Source organism: Chlorocebus sabaeus, chromosome 6 (genome assembly GCF_047675955.1).
Source record: "Chlorocebus sabaeus isolate Y175 chromosome 6, mChlSab1.0.hap1, whole genome shotgun sequence".
In the NCBI taxonomy this organism is placed as follows: domain Eukaryota; kingdom Metazoa; phylum Chordata; class Mammalia; order Primates; family Cercopithecidae; genus Chlorocebus; species Chlorocebus sabaeus.
This window is the reverse complement of record NC_132909.1, coordinates 26,160,026-26,180,222: the sequence shown is the minus strand read 5'-3', so window position 1 is coordinate 26,180,222 and position 20,197 is coordinate 26,160,026. Positions and strand designations below refer to the sequence as shown.

At 50.5% G+C, this 20,197-nt stretch overlaps 1 protein-coding gene across 4 annotated transcripts in view; it reads right to left on the bottom strand.

The window, feature by feature from the left end:
• Positions 1–20,197, bottom strand: part of ANKRD27 (ankyrin repeat domain 27) — a 79,104-nt gene that overhangs the window by 23,134 nt on the left and 35,773 nt on the right. For all 4 annotated transcript variants that reach the window (XM_007996210.3, XM_007996209.3, XM_037991500.2 and 1 more), the window contains 8 exons: positions 12,617–12,709; positions 9,929–10,056; positions 9,289–9,371; positions 7,951–8,066; positions 7,111–7,203; positions 3,698–3,895; positions 763–822; positions 530–649 (listed from right to left, as the gene is read on the bottom strand). In XM_007996210.3, the coding sequence (XP_007994401.3) occupies positions 530–649; positions 763–822; positions 3,698–3,895; positions 7,111–7,203; positions 7,951–8,066; positions 9,289–9,371; positions 9,929–10,056; positions 12,617–12,709 (891 nt within the window). The remainder of the gene's footprint in view (positions 1–529; positions 650–762; positions 823–3,697; positions 3,896–7,110; positions 7,204–7,950; positions 8,067–9,288; positions 9,372–9,928; positions 10,057–12,616; positions 12,710–20,197) is intronic.

Sequence of the window (20,197 nt, the reverse complement as noted above, 5' to 3'; positions counted from 1 at the left end):
AAACCCCATCTCTACTAAAACTACAAAAACATTAGCTGGGTATGGTGGCACACCCCTGTAATCCCAACTACTTGGGAGGCTGAGGCAGGAGAATTGCTTGAACCTTGGAGGTAGAGGTGGTAGTGAGCCAAGATCGCACCACTGCACTCCAGCCTGGGAGACAGAGCGAGACTCTATCTCAAAAAATTAAAAATAAAAATAAAATGATCTGAAATCAGTGGACCTCTACATGACCTGACTTGTATTTTTCTTAGCCTATCCTCTCTCTAATACACAAACACACTCTACCACACTAATTGCTGCTCAGGGAGCAGCCCACGGAAGGGGACGCCGAAGTGCACAGCACTGCGAGATGCCGCTGGGCCTAGCTCGAAGGCACCAACCTCAGCCACCATGGAGCAGCAGCGGCCCCAGCACAGGCGAGCAGGCTGAGAGGCCAGCCCTCATCAGGCCACGGCTCTTCAGCTGAACGCCACCGCCTGGGGCCGCCAAGGCCTCCCCATCCTGGTCCTCCCTCTGGAAGCCTCACCTCTCTGTAGTCCTTCTTGGTCTCCTCCTGCCTTGAGCCAGCTGACATGGAGGAGAAGCTGGAAGTGGAGGACTCTTGGCTGATGGAGTCCACGGAGCGCTGCGGGGACTGCACGGGGGCCTGTAGCCAGGGAGCCCCGACGAGAGAGAAGACAGGGCACAGGGTCACGTGAGGACCGGAGAAGGAGCCCTTGGTCTCCGAGGTAACCAACTCGCTCCGCCCGGCTGACTTACCTCGGATGACTTCTGCCTCCTCTCGAAGGACAGGTGATGGGCTTCCATTATAGACAGAATCTAGGGGGACAGAGGGCATGCCAACAGTATCCAATGAGATGGAGGTCATCTCAGCACAGCCCCATCACCCACACGCCCCACTGCCGGCCTAGCTCCTCAGAATGTCAGTGCAGTGAGGCTTAGGTCATGTGGCCCAGCCGCATCCTTGGATGGTCAGAGAAACCAAGACCCAGAGCAGATGGCAATTTACACAGGATCACACCAAAGTCGGGGCTTCCTCCCATCACGGCTCCTCCTGCCCCGTGGGAGGACTCAGGGCTTCCCATGCATGGACTCAAGGGATAAGAAGCCAGACCCGCATGGAGCCTGACAGGTGACTGCATCCAGCCCCCAGGCCTGTCTGTCCACAGGCAGGAGGTGTGGCCTTTCCTCCAGCACCCACAGGTCTCAAGCAGGAGCAGCTCAGAGCCAAGCCAAGAAGGCAGCCTCTCCCTTCCTCTGCAGATCTCCCTCTGGAAGGGCCTCTGGTAAACAAATACCACAGCAGAAGAACCCTCCTCCCAAGGCGTCGCAGTAGCCCAGGCCGTGGTGGCACTGCTCAGCCCAGTCCGCTCTGCCTGTCAGAAAGCTGCGACCTTTGCAGAAAGGTATTCAGAGGTACAGCCGAGGCCCCTGAAGCCAGAAGCAGGGATCTAACCCTTCACAAACTGTGCTTTACTGTAGATCTTACACTGTGTCCCTATCACACACCAAAAACATAATTTAAAAAAAAAAAAAAAAAAAGAGGGAAGCTGGGTGAGATGGTGAGATGGTCCACATCTGTCATCCCAGCACTTTGGGAGGCCGGGGCCGGCAGATCACTTGAGGTCAGGCGTTCAAGACCAGCCTGGCCAACATGATGAAACCCCGTCTCTACTAAAAATACAAAAAAAAAAAAAAAGTAGCTGGGCGTGGTGACGGACACCTGTACCTTCCAGTTACAAGGGAGGCTGAGGCAGAAGAATCACTTGAACTCGGGAGGTGGAGGTTGCAGTGAGCCAAGATCATGCCACTGCACTCCAGCCTGAGTGACAGAGTGAGACTCCGTCTCAAAAAAATAAAACAAAATAAAAATAAAAAAGAAAGATGAAAGCCCAGGGGCGGTGGCTCACACCTATAATCCCAGCACTTTAGGAGGCCAAGGCGGGCAGATCACTTGAAGACAGGAGTTTGAGACCAGCCTGGCCAACACAGTGAAACTCCATCTGTATAAAAAATCCAAAAATTAGCCAGGTGTAGTGGTGCATGCCTGTAGTCCCAGCTACTCGAGAGCTGAGGTGGGAGGATGGCTTAAGCCCAGGAGGTAGAGGTTGCAGTAAGCTGAGATCGTACCACTGTACTCCAGTTTGGGCAATACAGTCAAACCTTGTCTCAAAAAAAAAAACAAAATACAAAAAACAGAAGTAAACTTTTGGAGGTGATGGATATGTTTATGGCATAGATGGTGGTGACAGTTTCATGAATGTCCACTTATCTCTAACCTCATCAAGTTGTACACACTGACTATATATAGCTTTCTGTATGCCAATCATGCCTCAATAAAGAGGTTTCGAGAAAACAAAAATAAAAACAAATTCAAACTGCGCTACTCCCAGAATAAGATGTGAACAAACTGAAAGAATGACCTAGAAGAGCTGGAAATTATAAAAGGGAGCCAGTAAAACATCAAAAGGCAGAAAGCTGGCCGGGCGCAGTGGCTCATGCCTGTAATGCCAGCACCTTGGGAGGTAGAGGCGAGAGGATCACTTGAGGCCAGGAATTCAAGACAAGCCTGGGCAACACACTAAGATCTCATCTCTATTACTTTTATAAAATCGTATATTTTGGGGCCGGATGCAATGGCTCACGCCTGTAATCCCAGCACTTTGGAAGGCCGAGGTGGGTGGATCACCTGAGGTCAGGAGTTCGAGACCAGCCTAGCCAACACAGTGAAACCTTGTCTCTACCAAAAATACAAAGAATTAACCAGGCGTGGTGGCAGGCACCTGTAATCCCAGCTACGTGGGAGGCTGAGGCGGGAGAATCGCTAGAACCTGGGAGGTGGAGGTTGCAGTGAGCCGAGGTTGCAGGGAGCCACTGCGCTCCAGCCCGGGCGACAGAGCGAGACTCCATCTCAAAACAACAAATTAAGTATTTTTGTAAAAAGGTAGAAAGTCAGGCCTGTACAAAGGGGGCTCCCCTAGAGACCCGGATTGGAACAGAATCCCTCAGGGGACCCCCAAGCTGGGGTCTCCATTTCACAGGGACCCGTGCTTCCCCCGGTCAGTCTACCACATGCCTGCCTTACAATGCCATTCACCAGCTCTGCTGCCGAGAGACGAGACTGCAGAGAACTGGCCTCCGTGAGCCACTGTGAGCCACCCCCAGTCCCCGCTGACGCGCGAGAGGTGAGCACTTCACAACACGCTCCCCAAACTATGTCTCCAGAAATTACTACCAGAAAAAAAGTGAGTTCATTAACAAATTATGTACGAAAGAAACCATACTCAATGATGTCCAAAACTAGCCGAGTCAGAATCAAGATTCTAAGCACTGAAGGTGAAGCACCGGGAAAACAGAGTTCCAACACATCTTGCTCCCTCCCCAGTTCCTGCCTCTGAGGACCCTCGTTTCTACCCACTCCATTTGCCAATAAATCAATAGCACTCAGCAGCCAGAACAAGCTCTGCCTGCAGCAGCTCCTGGAACAACCGTGAGAAAAGTGCCCACTCAAACCAAAAATAATATCAATCAGTAAAACCCATTAACGATCAAGTCCCACATGCAGCAGAAAGGGTGCAAGCCAAGTTCTGCCCTCAGGCACTAATGCATAATTTGTCTATGAGGCCAAGACCTAAGCGACGGACATCGATCTTCTTTCAAAGTCATCTTGCCGCCCGGAGATGGGAAGAGCTACCTTTGAGTTTAACGCACACTTGAGGGGCGTCTCCTTCAGTCTGTTCTGGATCTCGGTGGATGCTCCGTTCTGCAGCAATGTCTCTATAACGCCTTGGTAGCCCCAGCGGGCAGCAATGTGTAGAGGGGTGTCTCCCTTCTCGTTGCCAATGTCCAGTCTGCACGACTCCACGTCGTAGTAGACCAGAGCCTTCACGCACTGCAAAGAGATGGGGAAACAGCATCGCTCACGGACGTACCAAGCCTCGACAAGCTCTGTGCTCTCCTCGGCCTCCTCACCAAGCAAACGTACAGTAATAGACAGAACTCAGAGGTGTCACAGTATCTGATCAGGACGCCTCATTCTTTTTTTTTGAGACAGGATCTCTCTCTGTCATCCAGGCTGCAGTGCGGTGGTGCAGTAATAGCTCACTGCAGCCCTGAACTCCTGGGCTTAAGCGATCCTCCTGCCTCAGCCTCCTGAGCAGCTGGGACTACAAGCATGCACCAGCATGCCTGGATTTTTTATTTCTTATTTTGTAGAGACAGGGTCTCGCTCTGTTGCCCAGGCAGGCCTCAAACTCGTGGGCTCAAGCAATCCTCCCATCTCGGCCTCCCGTAGTGCTGGAATTATAGACGTGAGCCACCGCGCTCAGCCAGGACACCTCATGCTTTCAAAAGGATGAAACTGCCAATCAGTAAGAAGTGGCTGCAAAAACTGTGATATCTCCATGTACAGAACAGAGTTACTACAGCAGGCCCGAGACTGCTGACCACTGAGAAGCCTGCTTGCAAGACTGCCTGTTGGCCTGAAACATTCTATGGGTGCCTGGATGTGGGGAGTGTTCCCAAAGTTCCCTAATTGATTAGGTGGCTCATACTGGGCCTGAATTGTTTTATACAATGTGGTTTATGCTGAGCGCTGAGTTTCTTCTGGGAGTATGGCATTTTGGAACATGCTGTCCGGAAGGTGCTTATGGGACTAGCCTTCAGTAACTCTTGGGGACTGAGTTCCTCCCGAGTGGACCACACTTCCTGTGTGTGGTTCCAACTCACTGCTGGAAGAACGGAGCCCATCCTGTGTGGCTCCATGAAAAGACACCTTTTTTTTTTTTGAGACACAGTCTCGCTCTGTCGCCCAGGCTGGAGTACAGCGGCATAATCTCAGCTCATTGCAACCTCTTCCTACTGAGTTCAAGTGATTCTCCCACCTCAACCTTCTGAGTAGCTGGGATTATAGGTGTGTGCCACCACGCACAGCTAATTTTTGTATTTTTTTGGTAAAGATGGGGTTTCACCATGTTGGCTAGGCTGTTCTTGAACTCCTGACCTCAGGCATTTTGCCGGCCTTGGTCTCCCAAAGTGCTGCAATTACAGGTGCCAGCCACTGTTCCCGGCCGAGAGAGACTGTTTGAAGCTCACCCCTGCTCTCCTCTGGACTCCACCATGTGCCTGTTTCCTTTGCTGATGTTGTTCTGTGTCCTGCTGTGACAAACCACAGCTGCAAGTGCGACTGTATGCTGAGTTCTGTGAGTCCTCCCAGAAAATCGTTGAGCCCGGGGGTGGTCTTAGAGACCACTGACACAACACACGATAGATCACTGCAGCTATTAAAGAATGTGCTAGATGGCCAGACACGGTGGCTCACACCTGTAATCTCAGCACTTTGGGAGGCCGAGGCAGGCGGATCACTTGAGGTCAGGAGTTCACGGCCAGCCTGGTTAACATGGTGAAACCCTGTCTCTACTAAAAATACAAAAATTAGCTGGGTGTGGTGGCATGTGCCTGTAATCCCAGCTACTCAGGAGGCTGAGGCAGGAGAAGCGCTTAAACCCGGAAGGCAGAGATTGCAGTGAGCCAAGATCGCACCACTGCACTCCAGCCTGGGCAACAGAGCAAGACTCTGTCTCAAAAAAAAAAGAAGAATGTGCTAGATCAGCAGTGACTGACCTAGAGGATTTCTGTAACATAGGGTTAAGTTAGGAAAGCAAGTGGTATAAAAACATACAGGGCATGATGCCATCCTCATACATCAACCACCTGGCCAGGCCTGACCCCCCACACACGTGTGTAAATCTATCCATATATCACTATGGAGAGAAGCCAGAGGAAGGGCAAGTAGGAAAAAATAAGCACATAGCGGTGAAACAGGGCGTGAAAATGGAAATTACACAATTCTTGGATGTTATTATAAAAGTGAACCGGGCATGGTGGCTCATGCCTGTATTCCCAGAACTTTGGAAGGCTGAGGTGGAAGGATCACTTGAGTTCAGGAATTTGCGACCAGCCTAGGCAACATGGTGAAAACCCTTCTCTACAAAAAATACAAAAATTAGCCAGGCGTGGTGGTGTGTACCTTTAGTCCCAGGGGAAGCTGAGGTGGGAGGATGGCTTGAGCCAGGAGGCTAAGGCTGCAGTGAGCCAAAATCATGCCACTGTACTCCAGCCTGGGCAACAGAACAAGACCTTGTCTCAAAAAAAAATTTTTTTTTCTAATTTTAAAAAGTAAAAAATAAAGGCCAGGTGTGGTGGCTCACTCCTGTAATCCCAGCACTTTGGGAGGCTGAGATGGGCAGATCACTCAGGGCCAGGAGATCCAGACCAGCCTGGCTAACATGGTGAAACCCTGACTTTACTAAAAATACAAAAATTAGCTGGGTGTGGTGGCGCACACCTATAATCCCAGCTACTCAGGAGGCTGAGGTGGGAGAATCGCTTGAACCCGGAAGGCGGAGGTTGCAGTGAGCCAAGATCCCATCACTGCACTCCAGCCTGGGTGACAGAGTGAGGCCCTGTCTCAAAAATAAATAAATAATAAGTAAATAATAAAAACAGAAAATGTAAAAATTAAATACGTATACAAGTAAGAACCAGACAGTAGCAAGGATAAATGAAAATGATTTGACTTCAGGATAAGAAAATGAGCGACTTCTTTTTAAATTTTTGTTACTTCAATATGGCATCTGTAATATATTAAATATTCCTTTTTTTTTTTTTTTTGAGATGGAGTCTCACTCTGTCACCCAGGATGGAGTATAATGGTGCGACCTTGGCTCACCGCAACCTCCGACTGCCAGGTTCAACTGATTCTCATGCCTCAGACTCCCGAGTAGCTGGGATTACAGGCGCCCGCCACCACGCCCCGCTAATTTTTGTATTTTTGGTTGAGACGGGGTTTCACCATGTTGGTCAGGCTGGTCTCGAATTCCTGACCTCAGGTGATCTGCCCACCTCAGCCTCCCAAAGTAGCTGGGATTACAGGCGTGAGCCACCGTGCCTGGCCTAACATTCTTTCATATTCAAAAAATTTACACACCCGGTGTTTCAATAATTATCGACACAAAATACATGAGACTAATGAGATATCCCGACTTCTCTATGAGTGGGAAAAGGTGAACGCAGCCCCCCACCCCGGGAACAGCAAGGGCCACTCACGTCCTCGTGGCCGTAGGTGCAGGCCAGGTGGAGCGGGGTGTTCCCGTTGTTGTCCTGCACTTCCGCGCTGGCCTTGTAGTGCAGTAGCAGCAGCTGCGGAGATAAAGGAAAGCGATGAGCAGGGCACAGCTGGCTCCCTGGGAGGCCCGGCCTTCAGTCTTAGCAGGGGAGGCCGTTTGTTACCATCTTCAATCTTATTTATGCTACTACTCAAAGTATACCAACACCCATCCTTCCTGACAGTTTAGAGACTGAAGAAAAAAGTCTGAAGCCCCACCTTTTCTTCCCCTAGATGATCACGAAGTTTTTCTTTTTAGAGAGAGGGTCTCATTCTGTCTCCCAGGCTGAAGTGCAGTGGCACGATCATTGCTCACGACAGCCTCAACCTGCTGGCCTCTAGCAAACCTCCCGCTTCAGCCTCTCAAGTTGCTGGGACTATAGGCGCACACCACCATGCCCAGATAATTAAAAAAAAATTTTTTTGGTAGAGACAGGGTCTCCCCTAGGTTGCCCAGGCTGGTCTTGAACTCCTGGGCTCAAGCAGTCCTCCTGCTTTGGGCTCCCAAAGCACTGGGATTACAGCCATGAGCCACCACGTCCGGCTAGGAAGTTTCAAATCTAAACCTAACGATCTTGTCCAGGAGACCCAGAAAGTCTTCCCAGGACACCCCGGGAGTCCTTGGACTTCCTGACTACTGCTGCAGCAGAGCTGCTGTGATACGAGGACACAGTGCCAGGAGACGGGTGCAGGGTAGCCAGCATGACCGTACAGTCACCCGCGCAGAACACCAAGCTCACAGGTGCAAAGCGACCGCCCACCACAAAGGCACCACTGCTCACCGTCACGCTCTGGTAGCCCTTCTGGCAGGCCAGGTGGAGTGGAGTGGCCCCGTGGTAGTCTGTGGCATTTACCACGGCGCCCTTGGAAACCAGGAGGTCGATGAGGGATGCCTGCCCTGCGGAGCAGAAGGCACAATGGAGAAGGAAGGCACAGAGGACTTCCACACCTTAACTGTAAAACCACAACACTATTGTACCCTCCTAGTCCTGGGCATGAACCACAGGGTAGACACTTCTTCTGCTAGAAAGGACCTACAGGTAATATCAAGTAAGGCTCTGCAGACTCCGGACACGTTGGGGTAGACCTTGGAGGGGATCCAGCCAAAGTCCACCTCTCAGCAATAAAAAATAATGGAAAAGAGCCTTACACTTCCAGAGGTTCCATGACTCATCAGTTCCTAAGATGGAATATTATGCAGCCATTAAAAAATACAAGTAAACATATTCTTGCATAGTGCTAAGAGAAAAACCGCACACAGCAGAATATTATGAGCCCTAGAGCAGCACACACTTTATACGTCCACACATCCACACAGACACCCCAGACACCCATCAATCACAACGATCTCTGGGAGACAGGGATGGCCGGGGACTCTGGAAGACCTTATGTTTTCTATCTTGAAAGTGCACTTTAATTAATTAATTAATTTATTTATTTATTCATTCATTTATTTTTGAGACAGAGTCTCGCTCAGTCGCCCAGGCTGGAGTGCGGTGGTGCTATCTCAGCTCATTGCAACCTCCACCTTCCAAGTTCAAGCGTTTCTCTGACTCAGCCTCCGAAGAAGCTGGGATTATAGGCGTGCACCACCACGACAGGCTAATTTTTGTATATTTTGTAGAGACGGACGGGCTTTCTCCGTGTTGGCCAGGTTGGTCTCGAATGTCTGACCTCAAGTGATCCGCCCGCCTCGGCCTCCCAAAGTGCTGGGATTACAGGCATGAGCCACCATGCCCAGCCAAATGTATACTTTCAAAGACAATAATATTTTTTAAAGGCAGGGCCACAAGAACTGCAAGCTGACGATTCTGAGACCGTTCCCATAGTTCAGATTCAAGCCTTCCCTCACTGGGCCCCCAGCCCGGGGCAGCATTAGGCAGTGTTTCCATGCTGTGGGAACCACGCAGGGGGGTTCACCCAGCACAGGAGGCAGCAGGCTGGCCGTTGAGGCCTGTGGAACATTTGCTCCTCTTCTCCTTCTGACCCTTGGAGGGTGGACCCGTGACGCAGCCCCAACTGCCAACCCCCAGCCCATCAGCCAGACCTCTCTGCTGGGTCACCTTGGGCACCATCCCTTTGCTGTGACAGCTCCTAGGGGCCAGCCCAGGACCACATACCACAGAGAGCAGCCACATGGAGAGGGGTGTGACCCCTGTCGTCTCTGGAGAATGGAGTGACAACTGAGGGATCATTCAACCTCCTAGGATACAGAAAGAGACAGAAAACTACACAGGGGAATGGCACAGCAAAGCCTCTCTCTGACCAGGTAGATAGGCAGGTGCCACGGAGAGAAGGCGGCCCACAGGATGCCCCGTAAGATGTGTGTCTCCGGGACTGTCCCAGGGCTCACCTGGCATGAGGAACAGAGGTACCTGGCCCTGGAGTCTCTCCCCCACCAACCCTTTAGGCCTCTACACCCAGCAAAAGAGCCTGACAAGGATAATGAGAAACCAAAAATCTTACTGGGAACAACTGACATTCCTCCCATCCTAAAACCTCCTTTCTGAGGCTGGGGCAGGCCCTATAACCAGCCTACCCGGGTGGCCAGTCCGCCGATGAGCAAGTGATTTGACAGCCTCCAACCTATCTGATTCTCCAAAGGGGCAGCTGTTATCATCTCCACCGTACAGCAGAGGCAGCTGGGGGGCAAGGAGGATAGTCTTTATCTGCAGTCACACAGCGCACAGTGGAGAAGGTCCAGGAGGCCTCCTGTCTCCTGCTTCCTGGCACACCGAGCCTCCACCAGCACCCTCTTACCCAGAGACGAGTTTCTCGCAGTCATCGCAGAAGCAGAGAGGGTGACACATCTTTTGGACGGCATCTTTATCGTGGTCCTCTTGGCTCAGAAGTCTCTCCACTTCTTTCTGGTTACCTGATGCAATGTGCTGAAAAGTGACATCCAAAATGCTATCCACACGCAGGAATTACTCAATTATTAGGAGTAAATTTTTTGAGAGTCCTTTTTTTTTTTTTTTTTTGGATGGAGTCTCGTTTTGTCGCCCAGGCTGAAGTGTAGTGGCACAGTCTCGGCTCACTGCAACCTCTGCCTCCCAGGTTCAAGCCATTCTCCTGCCTCAGCCTCCCGAGTAGCTGCGATTACAGGCATCCACCACCACGTCCAGCTAATTTTTGTATTTTTAGTAGAGATGGGGTTTTGCCATGTTGTCCAGGCTGGTCTCAAACTCCTGACCACAAGTAATCCACCCATCTTGGCCTCCCGAAGTGCTGGGATTATAGGCGTGAGCCACTGAGCCTGGCCGAGAGTCCTTTTAGAAACGTTCATCTACGTGTTTATGGATGAAATGATTTGCTCTCTGGCATTTCCTTCGTAATCATATTGGCGGTGGTGAAAGCAGGTGGGGAGAGATGAAACAACTGCACAAAGGTGGCCTCTGCTCATTCTACTACTCTCTTTATTTCTGGAAATGTTAAAAGTTTTCCATAACTAAAAAAAGAACAATATGCCTGGAGCGGTGGTTCACGCCTATAATCCCAGCACTTTGGGAGGCCAAGGCAGGCGGATCATTTGAGGTCAGGAGTTTGAGACCAGCCTGGCCAACATGGTAAAACCTTATCTCTACTAAAAATACAAAACTTAGCTGGACGTGGTGGCGGACGCCTGTAATCCAAGCAGCTCGGGACGCTGAGGCAGGAGAATCACTTGAACCCAGGAGGCAGAGTTTGCAGTGAGCCAAGATCACACCATTGCATTCCAGCCTGGGTGACAGAGCAAGACTCTGTCTCAAAAAATAAAAACAAAAACAAAAACAAAAAAAAGTGACAAAATTCATAAAGCAATAGGAATGGCGGGCAGACAACACATCTCTGAACATCAGTGTGGATTTTGGCACCTCACTAGAAAAAACCTCAGTCCTGTTCCTCTTGTATTCTTTTTTTTTTTTTTCAGTGAATCCCTACAGGGTGATAAATAACAGAATTTATTATTTTTTTTTTAGAAACAAGGTCTTGCTATGGTGGCCAGGCTGGAGTGCCGTGGCACAATCAGAGCTCACTGCAGCCTCAACCTCCCAGGCTCAAGCGATCCTCCCACCTCAGTCTCCCATATAGCTGGGACCACAGGTGCACACCACCAAGTCCAGCTTCATCTTGTATTTTGTTTATTTATCATTATTATTTTTATTTTTATACTTGCTATGGACTAGGGGATCCTCTTTTATTCTAATAGAGCCTCAGCCTGCAATGGAAAGAGAATAGCTGCAATGAGCAGGAAACCCCATCAACACACAAACCTGCGGAGCTCACCCTGTGCTTCCTGGACGTGCTTCTTCCCCGGGACCCACTCTGGCTCCAGGTTGCCTGGAAGCCCAGCAGCCTCCCCCAGAGGGCTCTGCCCTTGCCCAGCCCTCACGGACTGCCCTGTGGGCACCTTAGCGGCCTGCCTGTGGCCAGTGTCTGAGCAGAGAGCTGCCCCTGTGTGCCAGGTGACCAGACCATCAGGAAGTCAGGCACCGTGTTCCCAACCCAGTGCACACACCCACAAACGTCTGACAAGGGGCTCCTTGAGCCCAGCGGAGGCATCAGCTCTGCCAGGACTGCCAGCAGAGGCGCCACTGAGCTGGCCTGGAAAAACGAGTAGTATTTTGAGGAACTGAGAAAGCAAGAGGCCTGGCCTGCGCCCACTGTGTGCTGCCCAGCACAGCTACAGCATAGTATGCGGGGGGAGATGGGGAATGTGCTGGTCTCACTCTGCCACCCAGGCTGGAGTGCAATGGCACAGCCATAGCTCACCGCAGCCTCCAACTCCTGGGCTCAAGTGATCCTTCCACCTCAGCCTCCTGAGCAGCTAGGACTACTGGTGCCCGCCACCACACCTGGCTAATTTTTGTATTGTTTTGTAGAGATGGGTACTCATGATGCTACCCAGGCTGGTCTCAGGCTTCTGGCCTCAAGTGATCCTCCCATTTCAGCCTCCCAAAGTGCTGGGATTACAGAAGTAAGCCATCCCATCCAGCCTTGATCCCAGATTTAAAACCTCAGCATTCCTATCACCCATGCTGACTGAGCACAGAATGGAACTTCAGGGTTTATGCAGACCACCACCCTGATGGATTTTTTTTTTGTTTTTTTTTTTTTGAGACAGAGTCTCTCTGTTGCCCAGACGAGAGTGCAATGGCACAATCGTGGCTCACTGCAACCTCCACCTTCTCGGTTCAAGCCATTCTCCTGCCTCAGCCTTCCGAGTAGTGAGACTACAGGCATGCGCCACCACACCCAGCTAATTTTTGTATATTTAGTAGAGGCGGGGGTTTCACCATGTTGGCCACACTGGTCTTGAACTCATGACCTCAGGTGATCCACCCACCTCGGCCTCCCAAAGCGCTGGGATTACAGGCACGAGCCACCATGCCTGGCCAACCCTGATGCTGCCAAGAGATGCAGCGTTCCTCACCCACCTTTACCCACAGAGACGTCTTGGTGTCTCACCTTAAACAGGCAGTCGGTGGGAGATGAAGTCATCTGAGAGAGTAAGCTCATTCTCTGCTTAAGGAACAGCCTGTCACCAAATCCCTCAGACTCCTGCAGGAAAAAAAATCAAACACACCACGAGACGTCGGTGCAGATCCTTCAACACACAGTGCCCCAGCAACAACCCGGGCTGAGCAGTATCAGCTTCCAGAGCAGTATCGGCTGTGCCTCTCACCCGCCTCACACAGGACCTGCTCACTGGGACGGAGGACGGGCTGACGTCAGGCAGGGAGAAGGGCTTCCTGGAAGTGGAGGCTTTGACAGTTGCTCCCGGCAGGGGAAGGGGATGGCGGCGGCACCCTGACTGCATGTATATGTGGAATGTGCCATCTCCAGCGTGGAATGCAGCACCCACCATCGTCCTCCAGATGGAAACTCACATTGCCCTGGCCTCCCTCCCTCCCTCCTCACGCCTCTGACCAAATGCCTGCACAACCCAATTCCCTGCTGTCTTCTCTGGGGCCTTTGGGCAGGAAAGCCATTTTACAAGCTGGTCTCAGTTTCCCAGTGTCAACCAGCTGGAGAGAAAGGGGTCTTGCTTTTCGGACGTGCCTATTAAATAATATGGCCACATGGCCAGGCGCAGTGGCTCACACCTATAATCCCAGCACTTTGGGAGGCTGAGGTGAATGGATCACCTGAGGTCAGGAGTTCGGTAAGAGCCCGGCCAACATGGTGAAACCCGTCTCTACTAAAAATACAAAAAATTAGCAGGGCGTGGTGGTACATACCTGTAGTCCCAGCTACTCGGGAGGCTGAGGCAGAAGAATCACTTAAACCCGGGAGACAGAGGTTGCAGTGAGCTGATATCACACCACTGCACTCTAGCCTGGGCAACAAAGTGAGACTCCATCTCAAAAATAAATAAATAGGCGAGGCGCAGGGGCTCATGCCTGTAATCCCAGCACTTTGGGAGGCTGAGACGGGCAGATCGCCTAAGGCCAGGTGTTCAAGACCAGCCTGGCCAACAAGGCAAAACCCCATTTCTACAAATATACAAAAATTAGCCAGGCATGGCAGTGCATGCCTGTAGCCCCAGCTACTCCGGAAGCTGAGACATGAGAATTGCTTGAACCCAGGAAGCAGAGGTTGCAGTGAGCCAAGATTGCGCCAATGCACTCCAGCCTGGGGACACAGCAAGACTCTGTCTCAATGACTCGATCAATCAATCAATAAAATGGCCACGAGGCTAAATCCAGGAAGATATACGGGGAATTCATGACACAGACAGAGATTAACTACTCCTCCATCTCTTTGGGTGTTTCAAGGATCCACCCCAATTAATAAGTTTAGATCTTCATATTGCTGGTAATGTTCACCTAGATACAAAAATCTACGGCTGGGTGCAGGGGCTCACTCCTGTAATCCCAGTACTTTGGGAGGCTGAGGTGGGAGGATCACTTGAGCCCAGGAGTTTGAGACCAGCTGGGCAACACAGCAAGATCTCACCTCTGCAAAAAAATAAAAAATTAGTCTAGTGTGGTGGTGCATGCCTGTAGTCCCCGCTACATGGGAGGCTGAAGTAGAAGGATCACCCGAGCCCAGGAGTTGGAGGCTGCCGTGAGCCATGATCATGCCACTGTACTACAGCCTCAGTGACAGAGCAACATCCTGTCTCAAAAAGAAAAAAAAAAAAAAAAAAAAGGCAAGGGCCGGGCACAGTGGCTCACACCTGTAATCCCAGCACTTTGGGGGCCCGAGGCGGGTGGATCACTTGAGGTCAGGAGTTTGAGACCAGCCTGACCAACATGGTGAAACCCCTCTCTACCAAAAATACAAAAATTAGCCAGGTGTGGTGGCACATGCCTATAATCCCAACTATTCTGGAGGCTGAGGCAGGAGAATCACTTGAACCCGGCAGGTAGAGGTTGTGGTGAGCCAAGATTGTGCCACTACACTCCAGCCTGGGCGACAGAGCAAGACTCCATCTCAAAAAAAAAAGGCAAAACTCTAGGTATTTTTCATAATACTTTATGAAATAAAAATCATTTCTAGCAAGACAGTTCGATGCTCCCTTGAGCACCTGCAACCAAACCATGTAATGACAAATTCGCTTCCTGAAAAAGGGTCTTGGTGGGAAGTAAAGGGAATTTCTTCCAGCCAGCAGCTGCCAGAAGGCCCCCAAACCCTGAGAAATTTGTGGAATAAGGATGTCTCTTTACAGCCCTCTAAGTGTTGACTTGGAGGTCCACCGAAAGATAGAGCCGACAGCACCTCTGGGGATAGGCCATTCCTGGGGGCCTCTGCCAAGCAGGCTCCTCCCAGCAGTCCCCCAGGAGGGTTAACTTAGCAAATGAATACCAGCACCTGAGACAGGCGCTTTTGCCCCAGCTGCTGTGTGCTATATAAAGCTCTAACAATCCGCTTTACACTGCGGTTCACAGCTGAGCAGCTTAGGGTCAGAGAAACATCACACATTGTTATCCGGGTAAATCCAGCACTCTTTCTGCAACTCTGGTTAACGATTTAGACAGCAGTGATGAAGAGAGGTAGGTCTCCCAAGACTGAATCTTCAGGGAAGAATGAGCTATTGGAAGAGGGGGGGTACATCAGCAAGGATTTACTAGAGAAAGGGGTACATCCTTTTTATGAGAAACCCAGTAATGTAAGGAAGGCCAAAAGCATGCAAAGCTGCAGCCAAGAATGGTACAGGTTCGTTCTTGTCTTTTTTTTTTTTTTTTTTTTTTTTGAGACAGGGTCTTACTCTGTCTCTCAAGCTGGACTGCAGTGGTACAATCATAGCTCACTGCAGCCTTGAACTACCAGGCTCAAGTGATCCTCCCACCTTAGCTTCCCAAGTAGCTGGGACTAAAGGTGTGCCACCATGCACTGCTAATTTTTTGTAGAGATGGGGGTCTTGCTACGTTGCCCAGGCTGGTCTCTAACTCCTGGCCTTAGGTGATCCTCCTGCCTCAGCCTCCCAAAGTGCTGGGATTACAGGCGTGAGTGACCAGGCCCAACCCAGATTCTTTCAAAGTTCTCTGTTTTCATTCACAAAGGTAACATTAGAGTCATCCCAGCAATTTATTTTCAGAAAGCTGAAGTCTTCATTTATGAACATGTTTAAAGAATGTTGAGTGGGTGTGGTGCCTCATGCCTATAATCCCAGCACTCTGGGAAGCTGAAGTGGGAGGATCACATGAGTCCAGGAGTCCAATCCCAGCCTGGGCAAAATAGCGAGACCTCGTCTCTACAAAAAATTTAAGAATTAAAAAATTAGCCAGGTGTGGTGGCACACATCTGTAGTCCCAGCTACCCAGGAGACAGAGGAGGGAGGATCCCTTTGAGCACAGGAGATGAAGGCTGCAGCAAGCTAGGATCACACCACTGCAGTCCACCCTGGGTGACAGAGCGAGATCCTGGCTCTAGGAAAAATAAAATGCTATGGTCATCTCAAGCATATCTTGCAGAGAAAATTTCCATGAGACTGCATTCTATAAAATCAATAGTAAAATCTAACTCGTTGTCCTCATATTTAATCCTTAATACTTTTCAGAAACCTCTTCTGCTGTGAGAAGATACACTTGGGCTTTTTCCCGAGGAAACACCATCGATACATAGCAATGACTCTCCACATTCCTAAACGGAACGTCATTACTTAAAACCAGTGAGCAGCTAGGCCATAATACAGATAGAATCGTAACAACAAGGAAGCCACCACGCCTGCTCCATCAATTACAGACCACAGCAAATAGATGAGCACCTCTCAATACCTGCAGGGTGGGCTTCACAGCCAGCCTGAGGATGATGCATACTTGTTCTCAAGGTTTCACCAGAACCAACCATACTCCACCCAGAAGGGCAGGACCAGAGTCTAACACCCTGACAAGAGGGGTGCCTTGGACTGTGACCCTCCCTTGCCCATCCAAACTAAACACTATTCTTAAGGGCGTCCTTACACCCCAGATGCCGAGACAAATAGATGTGCCCAAGATGTCTGAGCCGGCAGAAGGAGTGGACTCAGGCTGGGCACAGTGGCTGGCGCCTGTAATCCCAGCACTTTGGGAAGCCAAGGCAGGCAGATCACTCGAGGTCACGGGTTCGAGATGAGCCCAGACAACACGGCAAAATCCCATCTCCATAAAAACACAAAAATTAGCCGGGCATAGTGGTGCATGCCTGTAGTCCCAGCTACTTGGGAGGATGAGGCAGGAGAATCGCTTCAACCTGGGAAAGGCGGAGGTTGCAGCGAGCCAAGATCGTGCCATTTCACTCCGGTCTGGGTGACAGAGCAAGACACAGTCTCAAAAAAAAAACAACAACAACAACAACAACAAAAAAAAAACTAAGGATTGGACTCAAACCCTCAAACCAACACCAGCACGAGAGAAGCAACCTCTCAAATACTACTCCCAATCTGCCTGCAATATTTTCTGAAATAAAAGGAGGTGTAAGAAGTCAATGGATACCATTTGGTCAGCCACCTCCTTACAACGTGGTGAAGGCCTCCACAGAAAGTGAGAAAGCAGAAGACAGCCACACTATGGGGGCAGCTAGGGGACGGGAGCATCTTCGAGAGGTGGACACTTCCTTCCAGGTGACCAGAGATAACCCAGGCCCAGCAAGGTGCAGCAGACTGATTCCTTGCAGGGCAGGAAAGCCGGCCAGGGAGTGAACTCTCAGACCAATCAGAGTGCAAGACCCAGAGGGCAGGGCAGACACCACTGCGCGCAGAGTGAGAGAAACACAGGTTCCCAGAGCCTCAAAGAAAACAAGTCAAACTCACAACTCTTACTCCCCAGCCACGGAAATGAAAAGAAATTCTGAGGCTGCACACACACACAGGTAGAGACACAAGAGCACACACACACACACATTCTTTTTTATTTATTTATTATTATTTTTTTTGCTGTAGAGACAAGGTCTCACTATGTTGCCCACACTGGTCTCCAACTCCTGGCCTTGGGTGATCCACCCGCTCAGCCTCCCAGAATGCTGAGATTACAGGCATGAGCCACCGCACCTAGCCCACACACATACTCTAGAATGTTGCTGATTTCCCCCTAAATATGGAAACAAGGCAGAAGAAAGTAACTTTTCAAAAGAGCCACAGCCAGCCACACCTGAGATGCGATGGATGACCCCCAATTTCACTGGCAGCGAGTGGGGGAATCAAATCAGACTTCAAAGAAGAAGAGAGATTAATTCTTCATCAACTACCTGAATACTGTCAACGAGTACAGCGAGATCATGACCTAAAATGTTGGTTACAAAGGTAACTGTGTTCGTTCCTTGTCACCGCCAAGTCATGTGGAGGCGGAGGCTCGGGTGTGTTGAAGATTCAGCTGCACCCATGACCCACCGCCATAGCCAAGGAAGGCATTGCACTGCTGTGCCTGTGACCCACTGCCATGGCTGAGAAAGGCCTTGCACTGCTGTACCCATGACCCACTGCCATGGCCAAGGAAGACATTGCTGCTGGCGGTGTAATGGATGTTAGCACTGCTTTATGAGGGGTGCTGAAGGACACCCTCATCCACAGTGGCCTAGCACATGGACTTCGCAAAGCTGCCAAAGCCTCAGACAAGTGCTGAGCCCATCTTGGTGTGCCTGCATCCAACTGTGATGTGCCTGCATGTGCCACGTTGGGGAGACCCTGGGTGCTAAACACCAGGTCAAACTAATTAAGGTTGATAACAACGAGAAATGAGGGGAATGGGTAAGGCCTCTGTAAAACTGACAAGAGAGAGGAGACCCTATGAAGGGGCTGGCTGCAGCTGTGTAGCAGTTGAGGACTATGACAAAGAATCTCGGGCCAAGGATGTCATCGAGGAGCGCTTCACATGCAAGAAATGAATGAATAAAATGCTGGCTCACATTCCTCAAAAAAAAAAAAAAAAAAACAGATACAATTGTGTATGCACAGAAAAAAAAAGACAAACGCTAAAATATTAAGTGTCACCCCTGGCTAGTAAGTTTATGGGAAGTTTTTGTTGTCTTCATAGCCATTTTATAGTCTGCAAATATTATTTGTAAGCAAACATTAGTCTTCTAACTAGAAAAAAATTAAGCTATTCTTTTAGGGAAAAAACAGTACTCTCTCTCTCTACATATATATGTACATAAATATTTGAGACAGAGTCTCACTGTGTCACTCAGGCTAGAGTGCTAGAGTGCAATGGTGTAATCTCGGCTCACTGCAACCTCTGCCACCCGGATTAAAGCAATTCTCCTGCCTCAGCCTCCCAAGTAGCTGGGATTACAGGCACCTGCCACCATGCCCGGCTAATTCTCTTATTTTCAGTAGAGACAGGGTTTCACCATGTTGACCAGGCTGGTCTCGAACTCCTGACCTCAGATGATCCACCTGCCTGGGCCTCCCAAAGTGCTGGGATTACAGGCGTGAGCCACCATGCCCGGCCCAGCACACAATATAATTTCACTTATGTAAAATATACATGGGTAGGAAAAAGACTGAAAATGCATGAACGTGTTAATAACGAATGAATGCGATGGAACTGCCTGTACCTGAGGGCGCCTAGACAGGCTGATGCTGTCTCCCAGACGCTGTATCTCATCATTATTTTGAGAGATTCTACATCAAGCTCTGACAAAGATGAATGTTCAATCCTCGGTACTCTCACCTTGTAATACAGAGATCTTTTCATTTCATTGATTTCAACTTTGTGATTTCTGTGAGGATGATCACGTTTTACTCATTGGTATGTAGTGAAACAGGCCAGCAGGACAATTGTGGTTCAAGATTCTGGCAATCTCACGCAGAAATATAATCACACACCCCCACTCCAGCCAACACTCACCAACAACCAAGGAAACAATGGCAAGGCCACTGAGTCCTCAAACTGCACACATTAATGGTCTCACTGATGGCAGCGGCGGCCCATCGGGAGTGGCTGCTGCAGACGTAAGCTGCAGTGGAGAAGGCGCGGCCAGAGTTGTGCACTCTGCAGGGCCAACAGGAGCCAGGAACAGGCGGGAGCCCTATCTCCTACTGAGTTGGCAGGGCAGGAGCCCTGAACTCCCAGGAACAGCTGCAGCCGCCCAGCCGCAGCTCTGGATCCAGGCACCTCTGAGCTCTCGGGGGCCCAGGAAGTGCCCCTGCCCCAGCAGGCTCATAAGTGCCTGCTCCCGCTCCCCCACTCCTGGCACCCACTCCTCCCCACTCCTGGCACCCACTCCAATTTTGGAGCAAAGGTGAGGCCAAGTCAGGTACTGTTGCAACCCAGCCAGGTGTGCGCATGCTTGGGGTGACGCTGACACGCCAGCCTCCTGATGCCTCAGACCCCTCCAAGATTTTGGGAGCTGATGAATATGGGAGAGAGGCCAAGACAGGGGATGAGAGCAGCTTTGCGCAGGCCTGCAGGTGCCCCTTGGCACAAACAGCCTGGGCGCACTGGCCAGCATGCTGACGGTGGCAGAAGGCAGACAGACTCCCGGGCGGAAGGGCAGGTCCCGAGTGAAGCCCCACCTTCAGAACAAGGACGGCCTGAAGCCTGGGGGCCGGGCTATCAGTTCCAAGTGGAGTCCACGGCCCAGAGTGAGAACTCATGGTGCTTTTTCCAGGCCCACCCATGGACC